Source organism: Salvelinus fontinalis, chromosome 29, assembly GCF_029448725.1.
Source record: "Salvelinus fontinalis isolate EN_2023a chromosome 29, ASM2944872v1, whole genome shotgun sequence".
Lineage (NCBI taxonomy): Eukaryota > Metazoa > Chordata > Actinopteri > Salmoniformes > Salmonidae > Salvelinus > Salvelinus fontinalis.
The window spans coordinates 1,759,149-1,779,773 of NC_074693.1; the positions used below are offsets into that span (position 1 = coordinate 1,759,149).

General features: G+C 46.7%; 2 protein-coding genes across 2 annotated transcripts in view; one reads left to right on the forward strand and one right to left on the reverse strand.

Annotated features, from left to right (window-relative positions):
• Nucleotides 1–1,347: 1,347 nt before the first annotated feature.
• Nucleotides 1,348–3,164, reverse strand: LOC129827323 (HIG1 domain family member 2A-like). The gene is made up of 2 exons (XM_055888069.1): nt 2,906–3,164; nt 1,348–2,153 (listed from the first exon to the last, which is right to left on the reverse strand). The coding sequence occupies exons 1-2, from the start codon at nt 3,084–3,086 to the stop codon at nt 1,990–1,992; spliced, it is 345 nt and encodes a 114-aa protein (XP_055744044.1). The 5' UTR covers nt 3,087–3,164; the 3' UTR covers nt 1,348–1,989.
• Nucleotides 3,165–3,298: 134 nt separating this feature from the next.
• Nucleotides 3,299–20,625, forward strand: part of LOC129827320 (FAS-associated factor 2-like) — a 28,106-nt gene continuing 10,779 nt past the window's right edge. Inside the window, exons 1-8 of the mRNA XM_055888059.1 lie at nt 3,299–4,978; nt 5,655–5,723; nt 6,000–6,134; nt 6,391–6,467; nt 6,574–6,712; nt 9,567–9,652; nt 9,935–10,026; nt 11,729–11,906. Coding sequence (XP_055744034.1) covers nt 4,874–4,978; nt 5,655–5,723; nt 6,000–6,134; nt 6,391–6,467; nt 6,574–6,712; nt 9,567–9,652; nt 9,935–10,026; nt 11,729–11,906 — 881 coding nt within the window. The 5' untranslated portion in view covers nt 3,299–4,873. The remainder of the gene's footprint in view (nt 4,979–5,654; nt 5,724–5,999; nt 6,135–6,390; nt 6,468–6,573; nt 6,713–9,566; nt 9,653–9,934; nt 10,027–11,728; nt 11,907–20,625) is intronic.

The window sequence follows — 20,625 nt, forward strand, 5'->3', positions numbered from 1 at the left end:
TAAAATAAGACTGTACTATACACAGGGGCTATTTGGGAAGACTGGAGACCATTGGCTTACTGGTAAAAATGCAGTAGGAAAGCCCTGGGCTGTACCTCTGCCTCTCTTACCAGACCAAGGCTTACTGGTAAAATGCAGTAGGAAAGCCCTGGGCTGTACCTCTGCCTCTCTTATCAGACCAAGGCTTACTGGTAAAATGCAGTAGGAAAGCCCTGGTCTGTACCTCTGCCTCTCTTACCAGAGCCCCAAGGCTTACTGGTAAAATGCAGTAGGAAAGCCCTGGGCTGTACCTCTGCCTCCCTTACCAGAGCCCCAAGGCTTACTGGTAAAATGCAGTAGGAAAGCCCTGGGCTGTACCTCTGCCTCGCTTACCAGACCAAGGCTTACTGGTAAAATGCAGTAGGAAAGCCCTGGGCTGTACCTCTGCCTCCCTTACCAGAGCCCCAAGGCTTACTGGTAAAATGCAGTAGGAAAGCCCTGGGCTGTACCTCTGCCTCTCTTACCAGAGCCCCAAGGCTTACTGGTAAAATGCAGTAGGAAAGCCCTGGGCTGTACCTCTGCCTCCCTTACCAGAGCCCCAAGGCTTACTGGTAAAATGCAGTAGGAAAGCCCTGAGATGTACCTCTGCCTCCCTTACCAGAGCCCCAAGGCTTACTGGTAAAATGCAGTAGGAAAGCCCTGAGCTGTACCTCTGCCTCCCTTACCAGAGCCCCAATGCTTACTGGTAAAATGCAGTAGGAAAGCCCTGGGCTGTACCTCTGCCTCTCTTACCAGAGCCCCAAGGCTTACTGGTAAAAATGCAGTAGGAAAGCCCTGGGCTGTACCTCTGCCTCCCTTACCAGAGCCCCACAGTGACAGATTATCTTCACCGGTCCCTACAACACCCGTTATTCACCGGTCCCTACAACACCCCCTATTCACCGGTCCCTACCAACACCCCTTTTTCACCGGTCCCTACAACACCCCTTATTCACCGGTCCCTACAACACCCCTTATTCACCGGTCCCTACAACACCGCTTATTCACCGGTCCCTACAACACCCCTTATTCACCGGTCCCTACAACACCCCTTATTCACCGGTCCCTACAACACCCGTTATTCACCGGTTCCTACAACACCCCTTATTCACCGGTCCCTACAACACCCCTTATTCACCGGTCCCTACAACACCCCTTATTCACCGGTCCCTACAACACCCCTTATTCACCGGTCCCTACAACACCCCTTATTCACCGGTCCCTACAACACCCCTTTTTCACCGGTCCCTACAACACCCGTTATTCACTATATTGGTCCTAAGAGCCAGATGTGCCATCTTTCTCTCAAGTATTACAGCACACAAAATATGAATTTTTACATTTTTATTAAAGGGACAGGACTCTGTGTTTTACTTGATATGGCTAATACATGGCTAGTGGAACTGACAATACATGGTGCTAAAAAGGTGGTTCTGAATCTTGTAATAATTCTCTGTATTACAGAGGTGGATCTCTGAACAGATACGCAAGTGGTAGTGGGTGGGCTGTGTGTCTACATATGTGGATGGCTGCATTGCACTTTATATAGTTACACAATTATGTTTTAAAAACTCAAGGCAGTCTGTGCCCTGCTTGTTTTGCCATCTGCAGAACAGAGTGTACATTTCATTTGACTGGATCGGCCCAAAGCACAGTTAAGGAAATCCAGAAAAAGGAGAGAGAGAGAGAAAAAAAAGTTGATTGGCCCTTTTTTAAATATCTGTTCTGTTAGTCTTTCTACATATTCAAACATCATTTCATTTCCCACCACGGTTCTCTCCAAGGCTCAAAGAAGAGGATAAACTGGCGGGAGGTTCCAAAAGGCCTGGGTCGTATTCACTAGCCACCGAACGCTAGAAAACGGTCTGAAACAAGGAGGGACTACCTGAACTTGTCTAATAAGAAACACCTTGTTTTAGTTATTTCCCGTTGCAAAAATTTTTTTTTAATGAATACAACCCTGAATGCTGCTCAGTTTTTCTTCAGTGCTGTGGTGAACACGCCGAAGATGATAGCGACTACAGTGAAGCCTTGTGCGAAGATACGTCCTCTCATCAGGAGCTGGGACTGCCGGGTCTTGCCTTGTTTGAAGGCTCGGAGACCGTACATCAACGCTCCAGCTGTACCGAGGCAACCTGAGAGGAGAAAACAATTAGGTTTTCCATAAACGGTCTGAAAATAGCTGATTTAGCTGTCCATTTTACTGTAAAAGAACAAGCACCCTGACTGGTGTAAATCTTAAGATATTTTAGGCCTGATTGTGTATGCAATTCATTCTGTAACCACAGGGGAAAGAGCTACAGAGAGCACGCCCAATGTGTTGTAGTGTTCCGATGTTATATTCACATAAATGTCCAATACCTAACTATGTTACACTGACAGTTACTGACCTGTGTAGTCTGGCACCCAGTGTATGACCCATTAATTGCACTAGTTTACCCTTATAATACATGTTTTGTTTTATGAAACTCCTTGACAAAGGGCATTACAAGGGCCATACCCTTGTAATGTTTCATAACGGGGCTTGGAACACTCGGCTATTTTCCAATCAAATAATCAATGTTGACGCCTTTTAGTGTATGGGGTCCACAAGGACACTGTGCATGACACATCTTATATAAAAAAAACTGTAGCTGGCTGTAAAGTTACCGAATTTGCGGTTAAGTTGATTGTATGCTGTTCCCCTGCTAGCTAGCAAACGAGTTAACATAGTTAGCTAACTGGCTACAACAGTGTTGTCTCTTGGTCGTAAGTGAAGGACCAAATGACAGTCTATTCTATGCATGAAACATCTAATTTAGTAACCGTATGTATTGAAGCCGACTAGGTACAGCTGTGGACATTGGACAATGTTCAATAGAGTTACAGTACCGCTTACGTAACTGACCTATAGGGACGAACGGGTTCTCCTTCGACTTCCTCATAAACTTCTCCTGGAACGTCTCTTCTCTGGGTCGCGATAGCGGTGTAAATCCTTCTATAACGGGGGGCTTGGATATGTCGAGCATTGGTAAATGGGTGATTGTCGCTGACTGTTCAGGGACAACCGGGGTAGCGGCAGCTGCCATGTTTGCAGAGTTTCTGTTCACGGAGCTACGGTTACTAGCTACAGAGGGAGGCAGTGTTGCCAACTCCTCAGTAAGGAAAGTAGCTATTTTTTTTATTCATAATATAAAAATCTACTTACATTGCTACATCAAACATGTCTAGCACACCAAACACAGGTATTAACAATACTCAAACATACAAAAAATATCAATAATACAAAAAATTATTATTGATATTTTTTGTAAGGAAAGTAGTTATTGCCTGTCCTAAAAGTCGCGAAATGACGTCATCGCTGAATTTTCATAATTCATAATCCATGTGCATGTAATTGTGATGGACGCTGTAGGAGAGAGGAATAACGTCGTAGGAGAGACAAACACTGAGTAAAAAACATCCTAAATATGTTTAGAACTACATATGAGCGAGCTGCAGAGAGTGGCACACACAGTGAACAAGAACCAGATATTTGAGGCCATACTCCTTCAGCACGTTATGGACCCCATTGTTAATCCCGTTTAGTTTATTGGGTTGAAAGGCTGTGAGGTTGACCATCCTACTGCTACTGTTCTAGATGACTGTTGGGAATATACTAGTAGACAAGCTAGTAGTTTTGGTTAGACAGTTGGAAAGCTTGCTGATGAGAGTGGTTTGAGGGAGTTGGAGGTTGGCCCTTCTGTGGTGATAGGGGATGTTCCTCCATGGTTACTCCCAGATCCTGTTGTTGATCTAACCCTGGTAGACAAAAGGAAAGTATACTCAGTTGAGCTGTTGCCGATAATAGTTGCCCTCCAGTGGGTGGAGGACGTATGTAACAGTATCGCTTCCGTCCCTCTCCTCGCCCCTACCTGTGCTCGTACAAGAGACCCTCTGCACACATAGATAACAGCCACCCTCGAAGCATTGTTACCCATCGCTCCACAAAAGCCGCGGCCCTTGCAGAGCAAGGGGAACAACTACTTCAAGGCCTCAAAGCGAGTGACGTCACCGATTGAAACGCTATTAGCGCACACCCCGCTAACTAGCTAGCCATTTCACACCGGTTACACGTACAACCTGTTAGAATTATTATATGCTCATTTTCTCTGTCTGTATTGAATAGTTTATCATCTGGTCAATCTAATAGGAGTGACCTACTATTGGAGGTATCAATGTTATTATGGAGAATTGAGAGAATGGGTGTAGTAGTGAGATTCTGCTGGGCCCCAGCACATTCGGGTGTGGAAGGGAATGAAATTGTAGACCAGTTAGCTAAAAGAGCTTTGAAACTAGATATAATTGATATGAATGTTCCTCTGGGTAGAGGTGAGGCCAAATGTAAGATCAGAGCCATTTTGATAGATGTGTGGCAGAAGAGATGGGACTCTGAGCACAAGGGCCGGCATTTATATGCCCTACAAAGAAAGGTCGGTGGACTAAAATTCAAAGGTCAGATTAGAAAAGACGAAGTGGTGTTTGCTCGATTGCGCTTAGGACATTGAACATTGAACTCGTCATTACATCTGGTTGGCAAGCATGTGAATTGGTTCATGTCTGGAGTGGAGCATGTGTTGTTATATTGTTGTAGGTATGTTGAAGAGAGGGACAGATTGAGGTTGGAGGGGTTTGGAAGGCATTTGGGGGATGGGGAAGGGTCTATTAGAAGTGAGTAGGGCTCTTTTTTTATTTTCTCAGACGTACTGAGTTAAGGTAGGAGGATTTAGAAATGTTGTAAACCGTGATTGACCACACACTCCATCACAGTAGGTGGCGGCATGCACCTTTAACGTTGGTTTGAGGATTGCCATTATATCATAGAAGAAGAAGAAGAATGAATCGTTTGCAAACTGCAAGTAACTATTGGCGAGGTAAGATGGCGGCGCCAGAGGAGCAGGAATTATCTCAGGCGCAGACTGAAAAACTCCTTCAATTTCAGGTAGTCAACCTTTATTCGGCTTACAGTAGTTTATATATAACTCCATATTAATGTATGCTTAGATATACAATGGAAATGGTTTAATATAAATCACGTTATGGGTGTAAAACTGCTTTTTGACAATATAATTTCGATACCCCTAGCGCCTCGGTTAACTAACTAACCAGTGACCGTTAACGTTATCTAACAACACACCAATTATTTTCTCTACAAACAATTGTCTTGAATTACTTGTCCGTTCCCGACAATTCCCCCAAAGAATCACATCAGCAAACTTCAATCAGTGTATGGTGAATTAGAAAATACATTTTTGAACTTTAGTTATCTTGCAGGACTTGTCTTAGCTACTTACAACTAACGTTAGCTAGCTAGGCTAACGACAGTTGGCTAGCTAGGTCAACAAAGCTAACGTTACTTAGTTAAACTGTTCGCTGAAAATATGGTTTGAGAGTGATCATCAGACACAACTGTTATGGCACATGACAGGGTAGTTCCTAGTAAGGCCTCCCTCTGTTTCATCCAGAACCAAGATATGGAAATGTCCTGTAGGAATTATTGGAATAAATTCGTTGAACCTAACATCTGTACATCTGTACTCCTATCAATTGGAGATTGGTCCAGTCCCGTGTACACTAGTGTTAGATCTGAGACTAATGATTTTTGGATTTGGTTTCAGGACTTGACAGGTTTGGAGTCTATGGACCAATGTCGTCGCACATTAGAACAACACAATTGGAACATCGAGGTAAGAACTGTCAACCCCATAATACATGAATGGCTCTTTTGTTGTTGTTGATGTGGGCCCTGAAGACCACAAAATACACAGGACATCATGCACAATAATTTCTCAGTGGTTGCACTGTTATGAATGAGTTACATACAGTGCAGTAATATATATCATGTGACAAATGTTGCCTTAAATTCATTATGATCTCTGCTCTTTGAAATGGTCATGGTTTAGTCTTCCTGTGCTGTCCAAGTTGAGATCAAATGGATAATGTGTGTGTGTGTGTGTTCCCAGGCTGCGGTGCAGGACAGACTGAATGAGCAGGAAGGAGTTCCTAGTGTGTTTAACCCTTTGCCGTCCAGACCCTTACAGGTCAACACAGCAGACCACAGAGTGTATAGTTATATCGTCTCCAGGCCACAACCCAGAGTACGTACACTGATTCTCTTGCTCTCTTTCGTGTGTTCTTCTCTTTGCTCATATGTCACTGGTAAATTGTTCTTGCATCTCAACTTTAAAGGTAGACTCTGCAATATGACATTCGCATACACCGTGGGGCAACCTTCTGCTTACAGAAATCAACTCCATAACTGAAATCATCCAGCAGACAGCTGTAGTATTCTCATTGAATCTTTCCACTGTTCTGATCATCATGTCTCATCTGGTCTTTTTCTTACTTTTTCAGGGATTAATAGGATGGAGTTACTACATGATAATGCTACCTTTCAGATTGACATATTACACACTTCTGGACATATTTAGGTAATATAAAGAAACGGTATTTGGCCATCAGTTTCCCTTTATAAACATGAGCTGCCTGACGTTTCTATATAAAGGTGACTGATTGGTTCCTCCTCCTCCTCCCCAGGTTTGCCCTGCGGTGGGTCAGGCCAGACCCTCGTGGACGCGTCACAGACCCCGTGGGTGACGTTGTCTCCTTCATCCATAGTTTTGAAGAGAAGTACGGTCGATCGCATCCAGTGTTTTACCAGGGAACATATAGCCAGGTGTGTTACTCAGGTTCCCCAGTCCAGTTTCAATCTGAATTTGGGATACTAGTATAGTACCTTGACCATCCACAAGAAGTATATTGGAACGCAAAAAGGTGACACACGCCAAGTTTTATTTTATTGAACAACCGACTAAATGGTTTTAAGGAAGCGGATGTTCCAGAATCCATATAGGTTCAATCCATTTAGAACATATACTACATCAACAAAAGTATGTGGACACCTGCTCGTCTCATTCTGAAATCATGAACGTTAATATGGAGTTGGTCCCCCCCCTTTGCTGCTATAACAGCCTCCACTATTCTGGGATGGCTTTCCACTAGATGTTGGTTCATTACTGCGGGGACTTGCTTCCATTCAGCCACAAGAGCATTAGTGAGGACGGGCAACTGATGTTGGGCGATTAGTCCTGGCTCGCAGTCAGCGTTCCAATTCATCCCAAAGGTGTTAGATCGGGTTGAGGTCAGGGCTCTGTGCAGGCCAGTCAAGTTCTTCCACACCGATCTCTATAAACCATTTCTGTATGGAACTCGCTTTTTGCACAGGACATTGTCATGCTGAAACAGGAAAGGGCCTTCCCCAAACTGTTGCCACAAAGTTGGAAGCACAGAATTGTCTAGAATGTCATTGTATGCTGTAGCATTAAGATTTCCCTTCACTGGAACTAAGGGGCCTAGCCCGAACCATGAAAAACAGCCCCAGATCATTATTCCTCCTCCACCAAACTTTACAGTTGGCGCTATGCATTGGGGCAGGTAGCATTCAGATTAGTCCGTGAAGCATGATTCATCACTCCAGAGAACGCAATTTCACTGCTCCAGCGTCCAATGGGGGCGAGCTAAACACCACCTCAGCTGACGCCTGGCATTGTGCATGATGGTGATCATTGTGTGCTGCTGCTCGGCCGTGGAAACCCATTTCATGAAGCTCCCAACTAACAGTTCTTGTGCTGACGTTGCTTCCAGAGGCAGTTTGGGACTCGGTAGTGAGAATTGCTGTCGTGGACAGATGATTGCTACGCGCTTAAGCTGAACGGGAACGCCAAGTGCTGGTGTGGCCGTTGTTGCTTCTAGACGTTTCCACTTCACAATAACAGCACTTACAGTTGACCGGGGAAGAAATTTGACAAACTGACTTGTTGGAAAGGTGGCATCATGTTGAAAGTGACCTGAGCTCTTCAGTAAGGCCATTCTACTGCCAATGTTTGTCTATGGAGATCGCATGGCTGTGTGCTTGATTTTTATACACCTCTCAGCAATAGGTGTGGCTTAAATAGCCAAATCCACTAATTTGAAGGGGTATCCTCATACTTGTGTGTGTGTGTACATGAAGTCGGAAGTTTACATACACCTTAGCCAAATATATTTAAACTCTGTTTTTCACAATTCCTGACATTTAATCCAAGTAAAAAATTCCCTGTCATAGGTCAGTTAGGATCACCACTTTATTTTAAGAATCTGAAATGTCAGAATAATAGTAGAGAATGAATTATTTCAGCTTTTATTTATTTTATCACATTCCCAGTGGGTCAGAAGTTTACATGCACTCAATTGGTATTTGGTAGCATTGCCTTTTAAATTGTTTTATTTGAGTGAAACGTTTTGGGCAGCCTTCCACAAGCTTCCCACAATAAGTTGGGTGAATTTTGGCCCATTCCTCCTGACAGAGCTGGTGTAACTGAGTCAGGTTTGTAGGCCTCCTTGCTCGCACATGGTTTTTCAGTTCTGCCCACAAGTTTTCTATAGGATTGAGGTCAGGGCTTTGTGATGGCCACTCCAATATCTTGACTTTGTTGTCCTTTAAGCCATTTTGCCACAACTTTGGAAGTACGCTTGGGGTCATTGACCATTTGGAAGACTCATTTGCGACCAAGCTTTAACTTCCAGACTGATGTCTTGAGATGTTGCTTCAATATATCCACATAATTTTCCTTCCTGATGATTCTATCTATTTTGTGAAGTGCACCAGTCCCTCCTGCAGCAAAGCACCCCCACAACATGATGCTGCCACCCCAGTGCTTCACGGTTGGGATGGTGTTCTTCGGCTTGCAAGCCTCCCCTTGTTTCCTCCAAACATAACAATGGTCATTATGGCCAAACAGTTCTATTTTTGTTTCATCAGACCAGAGGATATTTCTGTAAAAAGTACAATCGTTGTCCCCATGTGCAGTTGCAAACCGTAGTCTGGCTTTTTTATGGCGGTTTTGGAGCAGTGGCTTCTTCCTTGCTGAGCGGCCTTTCAGGTTGTCGATATAGGACTCGTTTTAATGTGGATATAGATACTTTTGTACCTGTTTCCTCCACTTTTCGCACCAAAGTACTTTCATCTCTAGGAGACAGACCGCGTCTCCTTCCTGAGATGTATGATGGCTGCGTGGTCCCATGGTGTTTATACTTGCATACTATTGTTTGTACAGATGAACGTGGCAAAGACTGAGTTTGAAGGTAGGCCTTGAAATACATCCACAGGTACACCTCCAGTTGACTCAAATTATGTCAATTAGCCTATCAGAAGCTTCTAAAGCCATGACATCTTTCTCTGGATTTTTCTAAGCTGTTTAAAGGCAGTCAACTTTAGTGTATGTAAACTTCTGACCCACTGGAATTGTGAACAGTGAAATAATCTGTAAACAATTGATGGAAAAATTACTTTTGTCATGCACAAAGTAGATGTCCTGACTGACTTGCCAAAACTATATATAGTTTGTTAACAATAAATATGTGGAGTGGTTGAAACAACGACTTTTAATGACTCCAACTTAAGTGTATGTAAACTTCCGACTTCAACTGTCTGTGTAACTTGGTTGATAGCTGGTAGTGTTATATGTTATGTTTGTTTCCCCCCCCTGTAGGCATTGAATGATGCCAAACGTGAGCTTCGCTACTTGTTAGTTTACCTCCATGGAGAGGACAACCAGGATACAGACCAGTTCTGTCGGTAGGTCCCATAACACAACATATAAACATTTACACGAGGCCAACACACACAAACAGAACAAAACCCCTTTTTTGAGGGAGTTTGTTTTATCTAGTTAGAATTCCGCTTCTGTTGGTTTGAATATTTATTCAGTCGATTGGATAGGAGGTATTCCTTGCTCGTTTCCATATCTGTGGCATGCTTGGTATTATTCATGTCTTCCCCCTCTTCGTTATTAGTATAAATGATTTGATATTTTCCCCTGGTTTATATTAGTGTGTTTCTGTTTTCATCTTCCTCCAGCTCCACGTTATGTACAGAAGAGGTCATGACCTTCCTCAACACCCGGATGCTGTTCTGGGCCTGTTCCACCAGCAGGCCTGAGGGATACAGAGGTACACATCGTCTACTCTTGCATGCCGTCTTCACTACCTAGATCTCCTAGAGCTGGAGATACATTCTACAAAGAGGAACTGGCCTAATTATTTTACTCGTTGCTGTAAATGAGGACGTGTTCTCAGTCAGTCTGATCTGGTTAACCTTTCTCGCCCAGGGGTTCCGCTAGCGGAACACCCACAACATTCCGCTGAAAAGGCAGCGCGAGAAATTCAAAAATATTTTTTTGAAATATTTAACTTTCACACATTAACAAGTCCAATACAGCAAATGAAAGATAAACATCTTGTGAATCCAGCCAACGTGTCCGATTTAAAAAAAAATGTTTTACAGCGAAAAAACAACATTTGTTAGCTCACCACCAAATCCAAAAAAGCACAGGCATTTTTTCACAGCAAAGATAGCTTTCACAAAACCCACAAATAGAGATAAAATGAATCACTAACCTTTGAACATCTTCATCAGATGAGTCATATGACATCATGTTATACAATACATTTATGTTTTGTTCGATAATGTGCATATATATATATATATATATATATATATATATAATTTAAAAAATCTGTTTACATTAGCGCGTTACGTGCAGTAATGTTTTGATTCCAGTGATGATTTTGTGATTTGTGATTTTGCAGAAATACTCATAATAAACATTGATAAAAGATGCAAGTGTTATTCACATAATTAAATATGAACTTATCCTCTATGCAACCGCTGTGTCAGATTTCAAAATAAACTTTACGGAAAAAGAATAATCTGAGAACGGCGCTCAGAGCACAATCCAGCCAAAGAAATAGTCGCCATTTTGGCGTCAACAGAAGCTACAAAAACACTAAATATGCACTTACCTTCGAATAACTTCATCAGAAGGCACTCCCAGGATTCCCAGTTCGACAATATATGACTGAAAAGTTCCATAAAGCCCATCATTTAGCCACTTGTTGTCAGCATGTTCAGCCCACGAATTCATTTTCATGACGCACGAGCAATCCCTCCAGACAAACTCAAAAAGTTCCGTTACAGGTCGTAGAACAAGTCAAATGATGTATGCAATCCATATTTAGGATGTTTTTAAGATTAATCATCAATAAGGATCCAACCGGAGAATTTCATTGTCTGAAGAAAGAGCATTGGAACGAGAGCACACTCTCTCGCTCGCGCGCAAAACGAGACTGATTTCTGAAGACCACTCAGTAAAATAGCTCCTACGAGCCCCTCCTTTATAGTAGAATCATATAACCAAAATCTAAAGACGGTGACATCTAGTGGAAGCCCTAGGAAGTGTTTGCTTATCCATAACTATATGGGGTATCATTTGGCACTGTTTTGAAAATCGAGTTCTCACTTCCTGTTTGGAAGTCTTCTCAGGTTTTTGTCTGCCAAATGAGTTCTGTTCTACTTAGAGACATAATTCAAACAGTTTTAGAAACTTCAGAGTGTTTTCTATACAATAGTAATAATAATATGCATGTATTACCTTCTGGGACAGAGTAGGAGGAAATTCCGTTTGGGTACGCAATTCGTTCAAAGTGAAAATGCTGCCCCCTGTCCATAACTGGTTTTAAATAAGGTTAAAGATAAGTCAGTCATCCGTGCTGGGAATTTAGGATGATTTTCGTCAGTCCCCTAAGATATGAGGAGGAATCTCTTTATTTCAGTGTTGTTTTAATCTGTGTTTGGTGTGTGTCTGTACCTCAGTGTCCCAGGCGCTGCGTGAGAACACTTTCCCCTTCCTGGCCATGATCATGCTGAAGGACCGTAAGATGACGGTGGTGGGACGTCTGGAGGGGCTCATCCAATCAGAGGACCTCCTCAATCAGCTCACCTTCATCATGGAGGCCAACCAGACCTACCTGATGTCTGAACGCTTGGAACGGTAAGGGACTGATCCTACCTGATGTCTGAACAGTAAGGGACTGACATGGACTGACTGCAGATCTGTGGTTTCCAATAGCAGGCCATCTGGCACTTCAGACATGTTGTCCGGTCCTGTAGATGTAGTGTGATGACGTCTCTGGTCCTGTAGATGTAGTGTGATGACGTCTCTGGTCCTGTAGATGTAGTGTGGTGACGTCTCTGGTCCTGTAGATGTAGTGTGATGACGTCTCTGGTCCTGTAGATGTAGTGTGGTGACGTCTCTGGTCCTGTAGATGTAGTGTGGTGACGTCTCCCGTACGTCCGTCTCTCGTCCTGTAGATGTTGTGTGGTGACGTCTCCCGTACGTCCGTCTCTCGTCCTGTAGATGTAGTGTGATGACGTCTCCCGTATGTCCGTCTCTCGTCCTGTAGATGTAGTGTGGTGACGTCTCCCGTACGTCCGTCTCTGGTCCTGTAGATGTTGTGTGGTGACGTCTCCCGTACGTCCGTCTCTGGTCCTGTAGATGTAGTGTGGTGACGTCTCTGGTCCTGTAGATGTAGTGTGATGACGTCTCTGGTCCTGTAGATGTAGTGTGATAACGTCTCTGGTCCTGTAGATGTAGTGTGATGACGTCTCTGGTCCTGTAGATGTAGTGTGGTGACGTCTCTGGTCCTGTAGATGTAGTGTGGTGACGTCTCCCGTACGTCCGTCTCTGGTCCTGTAGATGTAGTGTGGTGACGTCTCTGGTCCTGTAGATGTAGTGTGGTGACGTCTCTGGTCCTGTAGATGTAGTGTGGTGACGTCTCTGGTCCTGTAGATGTAGTGTGGTGACGTCTCTGGTCCTGTAGATGTAGTGTGGTGACGTCTCTGGTCCTGTAGATGTAGTGTGGTGACGTCTCTGGTCCTGTAGATGTAGTGTGGTGACGTCTCTGGTCCTGTAGATGTAGTGTGGTGACGTCTCTGGTCCTGTAGATGTAGTGTGGTGACGTCTCTGGTCCTGTAGATGTAGTGTGGTGACGTCTCTGGTCCTGTAGATGTAGTGTGGTGACGTCTCCCGTACGTCCGTCTCTGGTCCTGTAGATGTAGTGTGATGACGTCTCTGGTCCTGTAGATGTAGTGTGGTGACGTCTCTGGTCCTGTAGATGTAGTGTGGTGACGTCTCTGGTCCTGTAGATGTAGTGTGGTGACGTCTCTGGTCCTGTAGATGTAGTGTGGTGACGTCTCTGGTCCTGTAGATGTAGTGTGGTGACGTCTCTGGTCCTGTAGATGTAGTGTGATGACGTCTCTGGTCCTGTAGATGTAGTGTGGTGACGTCTCTGGTCCTGTAGATGTAGTGTGGTGACGTCTCTGGTCCTGTAGATGTAGTGTGGTGACGTCTCTGGTCCTGTAGATGTAGTGTGGTGACGTCTCCCGTCTCTGGTCCTGTAGATGTAGTGTGATGACGTCTCTGGTCCTGTAGATGTAGTGTGGTGACGTCTCTGGTCCTGTAGATGTAGTGTGGTGACGTCTCTGGTCCTGTAGATGTAGTGTGGTGACGTCTCCCGTACGTCCGTCTCTGGTCCTGTAGATGTAGTGTGGTGACGTCTCTGGTCCTGTAGATGTAGTGTGATGACGTCTCTGGTCCTGTAGATGTAGTGTGGTGACGTCTCTGGTCCTGTAGATGTAGTGTGGTGACGTCTCCCGTACGTCCGTCTCTCGTCCTGTAGATGTTGTGTGGTGACGTCTCCCGTACGTCCGTCTCTCGTCCTGTAGATGTAGTGTGATGACGTCTCCCGTATGTCCGTCTCTCGTCCTGTAGATGTAGTGTGGTGACGTCTCCCGTACGTCCGTCTCTGGTCCTGTAGATGTTGTGTGGTGACGTCTCCCGTACGTCCGTCTCTGGTCCTGTAGATGTAGTGTGGTGACGTCTCTGGTCCTGTAGATGTAGTGTGATGACGTCTCTGGTCCTGTAGATGTAGTGTGATAACGTCTCTGGTCCTGTAGATGTAGTGTGATGACGTCTCTGGTCCTGTAGATGTAGTGTGGTGACGTCTCTGGTCCTGTAGATGTAGTGTGGTGACGTCTCCCGTACGTCCGTCTCTGGTCCTGTAGATGTAGTGTGGTGACGTCTCTGGTCCTGTAGATGTAGTGTGATGACGTCTCTGGTCCTGTAGATGTAGTGTGGTGACGTCTCTGGTCCTGTAGATGTAGTGTGATGACGTCTCTGGTCCTGTAGATGTAGTGTGGTGACGTCTCTGGTCCTGTAGATGTAGTGTGGTGACGTCTCTGGTCCTGTAGATGTAGTGTGGTGACGTCTCTGGTCCTGTAGATGTAGTGTGGTGACGTCTCTGGTCCTGTAGATGTAGTGTGGTGACGTCTCTGGTCCTGTAGATGTAGTGTGGTGACGTCTCTGGTCCTGTAGATGTAGTGTGGTGACGTCTCCCGTACGTCCGTCTCTGGTCCTGTAGATGTAGTGTGATGACGTCTCTGGTCCTGTAGATGTAGTGTGGTGACGTCTCTGGTCCTGTAGATGTAGTGTGGTGACGTCTCTGGTCCTGTAGATGTAGTGTGGTGACGTCTCTGGTCCTGTAGATGTAGTGTGGTGACGTCTCTGGTCCTGTAGATGTAGTGTGGTGACGTCTCTGGTCCTGTAGATGTAGTGTGATGACGTCTCTGGTCCTGTAGATGTAGTGTGGTGACGTCTCTGGTCCTGTAGATGTAGTGTGGTGACGTCTCTGGTCCTGTAGATGTAGTGTGGTGACGTCTCTGGTCCTGTAGATGTAGTGTGGTGACGTCTCCCGTCTCTGGTCCTGTAGATGTAGTGTGATGACGTCTCTGGTCCTGTAGATGTAGTGTGATGACGTCTCTGGTCCTGTAGATGTAGTGTGATGACGTCTCTGGTCCTGTAGATGTAGTGTGATGACGTCTCTGGTCCTGTAGATGTAGTGTGGTGACGTCTCTGGTCCTGTAGATGTAGTGTGGTGACGTCTCTGGTCCTGTAGATGTAGTGTGGTGACGTCTCCCGTACGTCCGTCTCTGGTCCTGTAGATGTAGTGTGGTGACGTCTCTGGTCCTGTAGATGTAGTGTGGTGACGTCTCTGGTCCTGTAGATGTAGTGTGGTGACGTCTCCCGTACGTCCGTCTCTGGTCCTGTAGATGTAGTGTGGTGACGTCTCTCGTACGTCCGTCTCTGGTCCTGTAGATGTAGTGTGGTGACGTCTCTGGTCCTGTAGATGTAGTGTGATGACGTCTCTGGTCCTGTAGATGTAGTGTGATAACGTCTCTGGTCCTGTAGATGTAGTGTGATGACGTCTCTGGTCCTGTAGATGTAGTGTGGTGACGTCTCTGGTCCTGTAGATGTAGTGTGATGACGTCTCTGGTCCTGTAGATGTAGTGTGGTGACGTCTCTGGTCCTGTAGATGTAGTGTGATGACGTCTCTGGTCCTGTAGATGTAGTGTGATGACGTCTCTGGTCCTGTAGATGTAGTGTGATGACGTCTCTGGTCCTGTAGATGTAGTGTGATGACGTCTCTGGTCCTGTAGATGTAGTGTGGTGACGTCTCCCGTACGTCCGTCTCTGGTCCTGTAGATGTAGCGTGGTGACGTCTCTGGTCCTGTAGATGTAGTGTGATGACGTCTCTGGTCCTGTAGATGTAGTGTGGTGACGTCTCTGGTCCTGTAGATGTAGTGTGATGACGTCTCTGGTCCTGTAGATGTAGTGTGGTGACGTCTCCCGTCTCTGGTCCTGTAGATGTAGTGTGATGACGTCTCTGGTCCTGGAGATGTAGTGTGGTGACGTCTCTGGTCCTGTAGGTGTAGTGTGGTGACGTCTCCCGTACGTCCGTCTCTGGTCCTGTAGATGTAGTGTGGTGACGTCTCTGGTCCTGTAGATGTAGTGTGATGACGTCTCTGGTCCTGTAGATGTAGTGTGATGACGTCTCTGGTCCTGTAGATGTAGTGTGATGACGTCTCTGGTCCTGTAGATGTAGTGTGGTGACGTCTCCCGTACGTCCGTCTCTGGTCCTGTAGATGTAGTGTGATGACGTCTCTGGTCCTGTAGATGTAGTGTGATGACGTCTCTGGTCCTGTAGATGTAGTGTGATGACGTCTCTGGTCCTGTAGATGTAGTGTGGTGACGTCTCTGGTCCTGTAGATGTAGTGTGATGACGTCTCTGGTCCTGTAGATGTAGTGTGGTGACGTCTCTGGTCCTGTAGATGTAGTGTGATGACGTCTCTGGTCCTGTAGATGTAGTGTGATGACGTCTCTGGTCCTGTAGATGTAGTGTGGTGACGTCTCTGGTCCTGTAGATGTAGTGTGGTGACGTCTCCCGTACGTCCGTCTCTGGTCCTGTAGATGTAGTGTGATGACGTCTCTGGTCCTGTAGATGTAGTGTGATGACGTCTCTGGTCCTGTAGATGTAGTGTGGTGACGTCTCTGGTCCTGTAGATGTAGTGTGATGACGTCTCTGGTCCTGTAGATGTAGTGTGGTGACGTCTCTGGTCCTGTAGATGTAGTGTGATGACGTCTCTGGTCCTGTAGATGTAGTGTGATGACGTCTCTGGTCCTGTAGATGTAGTGTGGTGACGTCTCCCGTCTCTGGTCCTGTAGATGTAGTGTGATGACGTCTCTGGTCCTGTAGATGTAGTGTGGTGACGTCTCTGGTCCTGTAGATGTAGTGTGATGACGTCTCCCGTACGTCCGTCTCTGGTCCTGTAGATGTAGTGTGATGACGTCTCTGGTCCTGTAGATGTAGTGTGGTGACGTCTCCCGTACGTCCGTCTCTGGTCCTGTAGATGTAGTGTGGTGACGTCTCTGGTCCTGTAGATGTAGTGTGATGACGTCTCCCGTACGTCCGTCTCTGGTCCTGTAGATGTAGTGTGATGACGTCTCTGGTCCTGTAGATGTAGTGTGGTGACGTCTCTGGTCCTGTAGATGTAGTGTGGTGACGTCTCCCGTACGTCCGTCTCTGGTCCTGTAGATGTAGTGTGATGACGTCTCTGGTCCTGTAGATGTAGTTAGGTGACGTCTCTGGTCCTGTAGATGTAGTGTGGTGACGTCTCTGGTCCTGTAGATGTAGTGTGGTGACGTCTCTGGTCCTGTAGATGTAGTGTGATGACGTCTCTGGTCCTGTAGATGTAGTGTGGTGACGTCTCTGGTCCTGTAGATGTAGTGTGATGACGTCTCTGGTCCTGTAGATGTAGTGTGGTGACGTCTCTGGTCCTGTAGATGTAGTGTGATGACGTCTCTGGTCCTGTAGATGTAGTGTGATGACGTCTCTGGTCCTGTAGATGTAGTGTGATGACGTCTCTGGTCCTGTAGATGTAGTGTGATGACGTCTCTGGTCCTGTAGATGTAGTGTGGTGACGTCTCTGGTCCTGTAGATGTAGTGTGATGACGTCTCTGGTCCTGTAGATGTAGTGTGATAACGTCTCTGGTCCTGTAGATGTAGTGTGATGACGTCTCTGGTCCTGTAGATGTAGTGTGATGACGTCTCTGGTCCTGTAGATGTAGTGTGATGACGTCTCTGGTCCTGTAGATGTAGTGTGGTGACGTCTCTGGTCCTGTAGATGTAGTGTGATGACGTCTCCCGTCTCTGGTCCTGTAGATGTAGTGTGATGACGTCTCTGGTCCTGTAGATGTAGTGTGGTGACGTCTCTGGTCCTGTAGATGTAGTGTGATGACGTCTCTGGTCCTGTAGATGTAGTGTGATGACGTCTCTGGTCCTGTAGATGTAGTGTGGTGACGTCTCTGGTCCTGTAGATGTAGTGTGGTGACGTCTCCCGTCTCTGGTCCTGTAGATGTAGTGTGATGACGTCTCTGGTCCTGTAGATGTAGTGTGGTGACGTCTCTGGTCCTGTAGATGTAGTGTGGTGACGTCTCTGGTCCTGTAGATGTAGTGTGATGACGTCTCTGGTCCTGTAGATGTAGTGTGGTGACGTCTCTGGTCCTGTAGATGTAGTGTGGTGACGTCTCTGGTCCTGTAGATGTAGTGTGGTGACGTCTCTGGTCCTGTAGATGTAGTGTGATGACGTCTCCCGTACGTCCGTCTCTGGTCCTGTAGATGTAGTGTGGTGACGTCTCCCGTCTCTGGTCCTGTAGATGTAGTGTGGTGACGTCTCCCGTCTCTGGTCCTGTAGATGTAGTGTGGTGACGTCTCCCGTACGTCCGTCTCTGGTCCTGTAGATGTAGTGTGGTGACGTCTCTAGTCCTGTAGATGTAGTGTGATGACGTCTCTGGTCCTGTAGATGTAGTGTGATGACGTCTCTGGTCCTGTAGATGTAGTGTGGTGACGTCTCTGGTCCTGTAGATGTAGTGTGGTGACGTCTCCCGTACGTCCGTCTCTGGTCCTGTAGATGTAGTGTGGTGACGTCTCTGGTCCTGTAGATGTAGTGTGATGACGTCTCTGGTCCTGTAGATGTAGTGTGGTGACGTCTCTGGTCCTGTAGATGTAGTGTGATGACGTCTCCCGTACGTCCGTCTCTGGTCCTGTAGATGTAGTGTGGTGACGTCTCTAGTCCTGTAGATGTAGTGTGGTGACGTCTCCCGTACGTGTGTCTCTGGTCCTGTAGATGTAGTGTGGTGACGTCTCCAGTACGTCCGTCTCTGGTCCTGTAGATGTAGTGTGATGACGTCTCTGGTCCTGTAGATGTAGTGTGATGACGTCTCTGGTCCTGTAGATGTAGTGTGGTGACGTCTCTGGTCCTGTAGATGTAGTGTGGTGACGTCTCTGGTCCTGTAGATGTAGTGTGGTGACGTCTCTGGTCCTGTAGATGTAGTGTGGTGACGTCTCCCGTACGTCCGTCTCTGGTCCTGTAGATGTAGTGTGGTGACGTCTCCCGTACGTCCGTCTCTGGTCCTGGAGATGTAGTGTGGTGACGTCTCTGGTCCTGTAGATGTAGTGTGGTGACGTCTCCCGTACGTCCGTCTCTGGTCCTGTAGATGTTGTGTGGTGACGTCTCTGGTCCTGTAGATGTAGTGTGGTGACGTCTCCCGTACGTCCGTCTCTGGTCCTGTAGATGTTGTGTGGTGACGTCTCCCGTACGTCCGTCTCTGGTCCTGTAGATGTAGTGTGATGACGTCTCCCGTACGTCCGTCTCTGGTCCTGTAGATGTAGTGTGGTGACGTCTCTAGTCCTGTAGATGTAGTGTGGTGACGTCTCCCGTACGTGTGTCTCTGGTCCTGTAGATGTAGTGTGGTGACGTCTCCAGTACGTCCGTCTCTGGTCCTGTAGATGTAGTGTGGTGACGTCTCTGGTCCTGTAGATGTAGTGTGGTGACGTCTCCCGTACGTCCGTCTCTGGTCCTGTAGATGTAGTGTGGTGACGTCTCTGGTCCTGTAGATGTAGTGTGGTGACGTCTCTGGTCCTGTAGATGTAGTGTGGTGACGTCTCTGGTCCTGTAGATGTAGTGTGGTGACGTCTCCCGTACGTCCGTCTCTGGTCCTGTAGATGTAGTGTGGTGACGTCTCTGGTCCTGTAGATGTAGTGTGATGACGTCTCTGGTCCTGTAGATGTAGTGTGGTGACGTCTCTAGTCCTGTAGATGTAGTGTGATGACGTCTCTGGTCCTGTAGATGTAGTGTGGTGACGTCTCTGGTCCTGTAGATGTAGTGTGATGACGTCTCTGGTCCTGTAGATGTAGTGTGATGACGTCTCTGGTCCTGTAGATGTAGTGTGATGACGTCTCTGGTCCTGTAGATGTAGTGTGGTGACGTCTCTGGTCCTGTAGATGTAGTGTGATGACGTCTCTGGTCCTGTAGATGTAGTGTGGTGACGTCTCTGGTCCTGTAGATGTAGTGTGATGACGTCTCTGGTCCTGTAGATGTAGTGTGGTGACGTCTCTGGTCCTGTAGATGTAGTGTGATGACGTCTCTGGTCCTGTAGATGTAGTGTGGTGACGTCTCCCGTACGTCCGTCTCTGGTCCTGTAGATGTAGTGTGGTGACGTCTCTGGTCCTGTAGATGTAGTGTGGTGACGTCTCTGGTCCTGTAGATGTAGTGTGGTGACGTCTCCCGTACGTGTGTCTCTGGTCCTGTAGATGTAGTGTGGTGACGTCTCCCGTACGTCCGTCTCTGGTCCTGTAGATGTAGTGTGATGACGTCTCTGGTCCTGTAGATGTAGTGTGGTGACGTCTCCCGTACGTCCGTCTCTGGTCCTGTAGATGTAGTGTGGTGACGTCTCTGGTCCTGTAGATGTAGTGTGATGACGTCTCTGGTCCTGTAGATGTAGTGTGATAACGTCTCTGGTCCTGTAGATGTAGTGTGGTGACGTCTCTGGTCCTGTAGATGTAGTGTGGTGACGTCTCTGGTCCTGTAGATGTAGTGTGATGACGTCTCTGGTCCTGTAGATGTAGTGTGATGACGTCTCTGGTCCTGTAGATGTAGTGTGGTGACGTCTCCAGTACGTCCGTCTCTGGTCCTGTAGATGTAGTGTGATGACGTCTCTGGTCCTGTAGATGTAGTGTGATGACGTCTCTGGTCCTGTAGATGTAGTGTGATGACGTCTCTGGTCCTGTAGATGTAGTGTGATGACGTCTCTGGTCCTGTAAATGTAGTGTGGTGACGTCTCCCGTACGTCCGTCTCTGGTCCTGTAGATGTAGTGTGGTGACGTCTCTGGTCCTGTAGATGTAGTGTGGTGACGTCTCTGGTCCTGTAGATGTAGTGTGGTGACGTCTCCCGTCTCTGGTCCTGTAGATGTAGTGTGATGACGTCTCTGGTCCTGTAGATGTAGTGTGATGACGTCTCTGGTCCTGTAGATGTA